The sequence below is a fragment of the Mustela erminea genome, chromosome 5 (genome assembly GCF_009829155.1).
Source record: "Mustela erminea isolate mMusErm1 chromosome 5, mMusErm1.Pri, whole genome shotgun sequence".
Taxonomy (NCBI): Eukaryota; Metazoa; Chordata; class Mammalia; order Carnivora; family Mustelidae; genus Mustela; species Mustela erminea.
Window position 1 is genome coordinate 52155640 of NC_045618.1, and position 8447 is coordinate 52164086.

Below are 8447 nucleotides of genomic sequence, written 5' to 3' on the forward strand. Positions count from 1 at the left end.
ACACTTCTCAGCACTCACTATAGCACATACCCTTCCCAATGTCCATAACCCAACCACCCTCTCCCTACCCCCCACCCCCCAGCAACCCTCAGTTTGTTTTGTGAGATTAAGAGTCTCTTATCATTTGTCTCCTCCAGATCTCCTCTTATTTCATTTTTTCCTTCTCTACCCCCCAACAACCCCCTGCCCTGGCTCTCAAATTCCTCATATCTGAGAGATCATATGATAATTGTCTTTCTCTGATTGACTTATTTCACTCAACGTGATACCCTCCAGTTCTATCCACATCATTGTGCTATAAACCTTCTAAACACTGATTTTGCTGCATCTCTCAAATTTTGATAAGGTGTATTTTTATTTTCAGTTTAAAATGAACTGAAATAAATACTGACTTTATTTTCAGTTCTTTTAAATCTCCTGAGATTGCTTTGTTGCTACATGTGTAGAACAGAAGTATGTTAAGTTCCATAGCCAGTAACCTCTTCGATATCAGCCACAGTAACTTCTTTCAAGATATGTCTCCAAAGATAAAGGAAACAAAAGCGAAAATGAACTTTTGGGACTTCATCAAGATCAAAAGCTTCTGCACAGCAAAGGAAACAGTCAAGAAAACAAAGAGGCAACCCACAGAATGGGAGAAGATATTTGCAAATGACAGTGCAGACAAAAGGTTGATATCCAGGATCTATAAAGAACTCCTCAAACTCAACACACACAAAACAGACAACCATATCAAAAAATGGGCAGAAGATATGAACAGACACTTCTCCAATGAAGACATACAAATAGCTATCAGACACATGAAAAAATGTTCATCATCACTAGCCATCAGGGAGATTCAAATTAAAACCACATTGAGATACCACCTTACACCACTTAGAATGGCCAAAATTAGCAAGACAGGAAACAACATGTGTTGGAGGGGATGTGGAGAAAGGGGAACCCTCTTCCACTATTGGTGGGATTGCAAGTTGGTGCAGCCACTTTGGAGAACAGTGTGGAGATTCCTCAAGAAATTAAAAATAGAGATTCCCTATAACCCTACAACTGCACTCCTGGGTATTTACCCCAAAGATACAGAGGTAGTGAAAAGAAGGGCCATCTGTACCCCAATGTTTATACCAGCAATGGCCATGGTCGCCAGACTGTGGAAAGAACGAAGATACCCTTCAACAGACGAATGGATAAGGAAGATGTGGTCTATATACACTATGGAGTATTATGCCTCCATCAGAAAGGATGAATACCCAACTTTTGTAGCAACATGAATGGCACTGGAAGAGATTATGCTGAGTGAAATAAGTCAGGCAGAGAGAGTCAATTATCATATGGTTTCACTTATTTGTGGAGCATAACAAATAGCATGGAGGACAAGGGGAGTTAGAGAGGAGAAGGGAGTTGGGTAAATTGGAAGTAGAGGTGAACCATGAGAGACTATGGACTCTGAAAAACAATCTGAGGGTTTTGAAGGGGTGGGGGGGTGGGAGGTTGGGGGAACCAGGTAGTGGGTATTAGAGAGGGCACGGATTGCATGGAACACTGGGTGTGGTGCAAAAACAATGAATACTGTTATGCTGAAAATAAAATAAAAAAATATATATATAAAAGGAGAAAAAAAAGAGGTGTGTTAAGTTCCACATCTTTGGGAATTTTCCAGTTGTCTTTCTCTTACTGATTTCTACTTGAATTTCAGTGTGGTCTGATAATACGCTTTACATTATTTTTATTCTTTGAAACTTTTGAAGCTTTTATGGCCCAGAATGCAGTCTATTTTGGTGAATAATGTTGTATGCATGTTTGGGAATAATGTGTATTCTGTTGTTGGATGGAATATTTTATAAATCCTTATATTTATGGTTTAATGTTCAACAGGAGTGCTGAGACAAGTTACTGCAGGGGAGGGGAAGATAGTCTCAACAAATGGGGCTAGGACAATGGGGTATCCACATGCTAAAGAATGAAGTTGGGCCCTTATCTCCGACTATATACAAAAATTATTTCAAGATGGTTCATAGGCTTAAATGTAAGAGATAAAGTTGTAAAACCCTCTGAAGAAAGCAGGCGTAAGTAATTGTGATGTTGGGTTAGGCAGTGGCTTCTTAGATACCAAACCAAAAGAAAAAGAGACACACAGAAATAAATTGGATTTCATCAAAATATAAAAACTTCTACGTTGCAAATGATACTATCAAGAAAAGTAAGAAGCAACCCACAGAATAGAAGAAAATTTTTGCAAATCATTTATCTGATAAAACACTTGTATCTAGAGCGTTTAAAAAACTCTTAAAACTCAACAAGAATAAAAAATAACTAAGCCAATTAAAAACAGGGCAAAGGATTTTAATTGACATTTCTTCAAAGAAGATTCATGAATGGTCAATAGTTACATGAAAAGATGCCTAATAGTGATTAGGAAAATGCAAATCAAAACCATAGTGAGATATTACTTCATAATGTCTAGGTTGGAAAAAAAAAAAGTAAAAAAGAGAGGGAGTGGAGGAAAAGAGGGAATAACAAGTGTGGCTGGGATGTGGAGAATTTGAAACTCTTTATTTTTTTTTAAATTTTTAATTTTTTCAGTATTCAGTATTCATTATTTTTGCACCACACCCAGTGCTCCATGCAATCCATGCCCTCTCCAATACCCACCACCTTCCCCCAACCTCCCACCCCCGGCCCCTTCAAAACCCTCAGATTGTTTTTCAGAGTCCATAGTCTCTCATGGTTCACATTATGCTGAGTGAAATAAGTCAAGCAGAGAGAGTCAATTATCATATGGTTTCACTTATTTGTGGAGCATAGCAAATAGCATGGAGGACAAGGGGAGATGGAGAGGAGAAGGGATTTGAGGGAAATTGGAAGGGGAGGTGAACCATGAACCATGAGAGAATTTGAAACTCTTAATAATTGCTGGTAGTATTATACAATAGTACAACTTTGGAAAACAGTCCAGAAATTCTTTAAAAAAGTTATCACATGATCTAGCAGTTTTACTTAGGTATTGTTAGGAACTGAATTGTGTCCTTCCAAAATTTATATTTGAAGCCCTGATCTCCAATGCAACTGCATTTGTATCTTGGGTCTTTAAGGAGGTAATTAAAGTTGAGTGATGTCATAAGGGTAGGATCTTAATATGATAAGACTACAGTACTTATAAGAAAAGGAAGAAACACAGCAATACTACCCCTACATATGTGCATGTACAAAGGAAAGGCCAGTTGAAGATATAGTGAGAAGGTAGTTGTCTACAAGCCAAGAAAAGAGGCATTACTAGATACCAACTCTGCTGACACCTTGATCTTAGACTTGCAGTCTCTAGAACTATGATAAAATAAATTTCTATTGTTTAAGCCACCCAACCTGTGGTATTTTGTCATGGCAACCCATGTGGACTAGTATATATCCCGGAGAAATGAATATATACATTCACCCAAAAATATGCACATGGGTGGTCATAACATATTCATATTAGCAAAAAAGTAGGAGCAGCTTAAATGTCCATCAGTTGATGAATGTGTAAACAAATGTGGTATATCCATACAGTAGAATATTATTTTGCAATAAAAAGAATAAAGTACTCACACATGCTATACATGGTTGAGTTTGTGGATGAACATTATGCAAGTAAAGTGAACCAGCCACAGAAGGCTACACAGTGCATGATCCCACTTTTTTGAAATGTCCAGAATAGGCAAAATCCATAGGAACAGAAAGTAGATTAGTGGTTTTCAGGGGCTGAAGGGAGAGGGGAATAGGGAATGCCTGCTAATGGATATGGGGGTTCTTTTTGAGGTTATGAAAATATTGTAAAATTTGTTAGTGGTAATAATTGCACAACTATGTGAATAAACTAAAAACACTGAATTTTATGGTATCTAAACTGTTTTTCAGTCAAACTGTTATAAAACAAAAAGTTTAGGAAAGTTTATTTCCATCACTGAGTTGTGGTTTCTCTGAGGACAGGAAAGAAATATTGCTAATTTGGGTTATTCCAAAGGCTAGTACAGTGCCAGAATAGTATTTCATAGTCCCTATTCTTTTTCATATACCTATCTCCCAAATGTAAATGTGCAAAAATATTAAAAAAAGTTTCAAAAACAAAAATATTTTTAGCAAAGTAGTGATTATTATACTGTGTTACAACATGTCTTATTCCTTTCTAACATTCAAGTTGGTTGATTTGTACCAAGGGGGGTTTTGAAAAGAAAAAGAATGTGGATGGATGTGGTCTCATTCTGTGTTATTATAGAATTTAGAAGACCCTAATTTTTTTTTTTTTTTTGAGAGGGAAGAGGGGTGTAGGGCAGAGGGAGAGAGAGAATCTTTAAGCAGGCTCCATGCCATGTGTGGAGACTACGTTGGGCTTGATCTCACAACCTTGAGATCATGACCTGAGCTGAAATCAAGAGTTGCATGCTTAAATGACCGAACCACCCAGGCATAGAAGTCCCTAAATTTGAATGCAGTGATTCCCGGCCCTCTCTCTGTATTACAGTTTCCTAGGGAGATTTTTAGAATACCTGTGTTTATACTCCACCCCAAATCTGAGTCAAACAGTTGTGAGCAACTGTTTGGAGGTAGCTATCTTTAGAACTACATGTGGTTGTGATTACTGTGAGCCAACAGAGAATCAGCTGTAAATCAGTGGTTTTCCAACTTTAGTGTGTGTAATAACTCATGAGGATAAAATGCAGATTCTACTTCAATAGGCCTGAGATGGGTCCCGAGATTCTACCTTCTAAGAAGATCCCCAGTGATGCCCAGCTAATGATCCCCAAACCACATTTTCAGTTGTAAGAGTTGTATAATGTATTTTCAAATGTGCAGGAGTGACAGCACGGTTAGTAAGAAAAAATAAAATAAAGCAGTTGCATTATTGAATAAAGGGTTTGACGAAGAGAAGGAAGCAGGTAATTTCTTAAGAGATTAACTTTCATCTTGGTGAGGCTCTTCCATTGATTTGATAATCATTTAATGATTGGTCCAGCTACTTTAGACTAACTTCACATACTTCTAGAAGTTTTCTCATTTCATCTGTAGGATATGTAAAATATAGATTGTAATGGAGTTCTCATACTTTCTTTAGATATTATTCTGGCTGTTGATAGGATGACAAGGGTGACAAAATCTAGTGAGGAAATATGAACAAATTTATTTTCTTTATTGAAATTGACATTATTGAATTTTTTGTGCTAGGTGTGATGTTGGGTTCTGGAGTGATAGAAATTAGTAAAACATAGGCCCTGCTCTTAAAAAATTGACAGTCTATTAAGAATAGGGAGGCACGTAGGACTGACTTATGAATAGCTAACTAAAACAGGAAGAAAATCTTCAATAGAAGTATACACAATGTGCTATGGAAAAGAGAGTTAATTTCACCTGGGGAAAGGCTTCATTGATGACTGGATATTTAGAATTTTGAAACACCTTCTTCAAAATGTTCACATCTGTTTGCCAGTTTCTTAACTGCTTACTGACAGGAAGCTCACAGTCTGAACTCATCTGGGAATAAGACATTAACATTACAGACCAGTTTTATGAAACTCCTAGAACCTTCTTCAAGGCATCCTTCATTTCTTTATTCCGGAGGCTGTAGATCATGGGGTTGAAAAAGGGGGTCAAAACTGAGTAGAACAGAGTAGTGAACTTCTGCATTCCCTCTGCTTGTCCTGACCCTGGGCTCACATATGTCATCATGACAGAACCATAGAAGAGAAATACAACAGCCAGATGAGAGGAGCAGGTAGAAAAGGCCTTCTTCCGGCCAGCAACTGAGGGCACCTGCACTACGGCCCTCAGCACTAGGGTATAGGAACCTATAATGTAGAAAAAGGTAGCGAAGATGAGGAGGGAACTCATGGTGCCACATATGAGAACTGTCCCTGGGATTGGGACACAGGCTGAAGCCAAGGCCAGCAGAGGACCCAGGTCACACAGAAAGTCATCAATTACATTTGGGCCACAAAATGGTAGCTGGGTAACAAGTATCACTGGGATCAGAAACCAGAGAAAACCATAGACCCAGCAAAAAATGACCAGGCTGCAGCAAAACTTAATAGTCATGATCGTGGGATAGTGCAGTGGGTGGCAGATTGCCAGGAACCGGTCATAGGCCATGATGGACAGAAATAAACATTCGGTTGTGCCCAGTGAGAAGAAGAAGTACAACTGGAGGAGGCACCGAGCAAAGGAGATGGTTTTGGTCTGGGAGAGGAAGTTGGCCAGCATGTTGGGCACATCAGAGTTGACATAGCAGATTTCTAGAAAGGAGAAGTTGGCCAGCAGAATGTACATCGGGGTGTGCAGCCGGCGGTCCCAGCGCACTGCACACACGATGGCCATGTTTCCAAGGAGTGTCAGGATATAAGTCACAAAGAATATGGAAAAGAGGAGGAACTGTATTTCCCAGCGGCAAGGGAAGCCCAAGAGGATGAATTCGCTCACAGTGTGAGAAATATTTCTGGCCTCTGAAGTCATTTCCTTCTGTCCTGGGAGGATTACAGCAGAAGTTACATGTACGGAGGGAATTATGCCTCTTGACTCCTCCCCAGGAGACAGCGCATTTTCTTGATAGGAGAGGGAGCCTGGACCAAGGGTTCCTATTTTTTTTTTTTTTTTTGGGTGCTCCAAAAATACATTTGTTGAGTATACTCTTCTATAATTGACTCTTCACTTTTAAACTGCATACAGACCACTGTCAATCTATATACTAAATATTGGTAAATATTTTGAAAAAAGTTTTCTTTATGTTAAAATAGAAATTCAGGTACTTCCTTTCTGTATCTCTCATTGGGATGTCCAGTGTGCCCAGCTTTGGAGAACATTCTCCATTGTCTAGCCTGTACAAATAGGTGGCTGACTGAAGATATAAACATTGACATTGGCAATTCAACTACAAAACAAATTAGAATTGACAGCTTTACTAAACAAAACAGTACTATCAGGGTGCCTGGGTGGCTCAGTGGGTTAAAGCCTCTGCCTTCGGCTCAGGTCATGATCCCAGGGTCCTGGGATTGAGTCCCTCATCCGGCTCTCTGTTCAGTGGGGGCCTGTTTCCTCCTCTCTCTCTGCCTACTTGTGATCTCTGTCTGTCAAATAAATAAAAAAATTTTAAAAACAAAACAAAACAGTGCTATAGGATAAGTGATAGAAATGAGAGAACATGAGGCTTTGAAGCCAGCTAGGAAAATAACAACAGAGTGACTTTAAGCATGTTCTAATTTAGTTACATTAAGTGACCATTTATAGGCCATTAGTATCTATTCTCTGTGTGTAGGATGCTGCCACATGGACTCCAGGATTTGATATTATTAGAACCATCTGAGGGAGCCTTTGAAATGTGTGGGCTCCACCTGGGTTTGGGACCCACTGGTATGGCAGAGCACACATTTGGAGACATTACAGTTCTAGGCTTTGTACTGCCTAAGGAGTATTTTCTCAGGAAATAGCTTAAGTTTTGAGACTACGTTTCTTTCTCTTTAAAATATGAATAATCATACTTCCACAGCCAGGATGACCTGAAAATTGAGTAAAATTATATATGCAGAAGCAGTTTAAAAATTATAAAATGTTACCAAAATATAAGCTATTCTAAACTGTTCAGGGTTTATTCTGCTTGATGTTATACTCCTTTGTAAATCTTCTAAATTAGGCTTATTTTAAAGTGCTAAAGAATGTTTTCCCTTGTGGAATTTTAGCCAGTGATAGGCTCAGGACATGCCTTATGTGTGTTGTGTTCCTGTGTGAGTACATGTGTATGTGTATGAGTAAGAGACGTTTTTCAGTCCTCTCAGACCACACCAAATGCAACTCCCTTAGAAGCTTCTTTTGAAGGCCATTTTTTGCCCATCAGATACACTAGAGGCTTCTTCTCAGTAGACTGTTTCTTGGCAAGGCCACCATTGCAGTCTTAGATGATAGGATCATTTTTCTGATGGCTACATCATAGTGGGTATTAAGGCTACATACTTCTGACCTGCAGAACTTCCTGGGGGATCCTTTCCCCCTACCCCCCATACCTACCTACCAGGCCCATGCCTGGCCCTTCTGTGGGATGTCCTGGGAAATGAGGATCAGACATATGCAAGGGATCATAACAGAGGAGCACCAACAAATACTATTTCAAACTAGGCAGATTTTTGGAAATCAGCGTCCTTTTCTCCCTCTGGTATTTCTGGATTTTGTGGCTTATTCAGCTCTGGAAAAATTCTGGCTCTTCTTTTGAAAACAAGGGAATAGAGAGAAGACTATCTAAATTTTAAGTCTTGACTGAGGTTAAGTTAAACCCAGAAAAAGTTTGGAATATGGTGTGTTATCTCTGTTTCACCTTTTTCTTCCTTTCCCATTTTAGAAGCTCAGAAGTCAAATGCTCTATTCTCTTTTTCTTAAAACACCCATTTCTCTGGGTGGGAATATCCAGTAAACTCATGCATAACCTGAACCCCTAG

At 39.0% G+C, this 8447-nt stretch overlaps 1 protein-coding gene across 1 annotated transcript; it reads right to left on the reverse strand.

The window, feature by feature from the left end:
- Positions 1-5535: 5535 nt before the first annotated feature.
- Positions 5536-6477, reverse strand: LOC116589931 (olfactory receptor 11H6-like). The gene has a single exon (XM_032341668.1). The coding sequence runs from the start codon at positions 6475-6477 to the stop codon at positions 5536-5538; it is 942 nt and encodes a 313-aa protein (XP_032197559.1).
- Positions 6478-8447: the final 1970 nt, after the last annotated feature.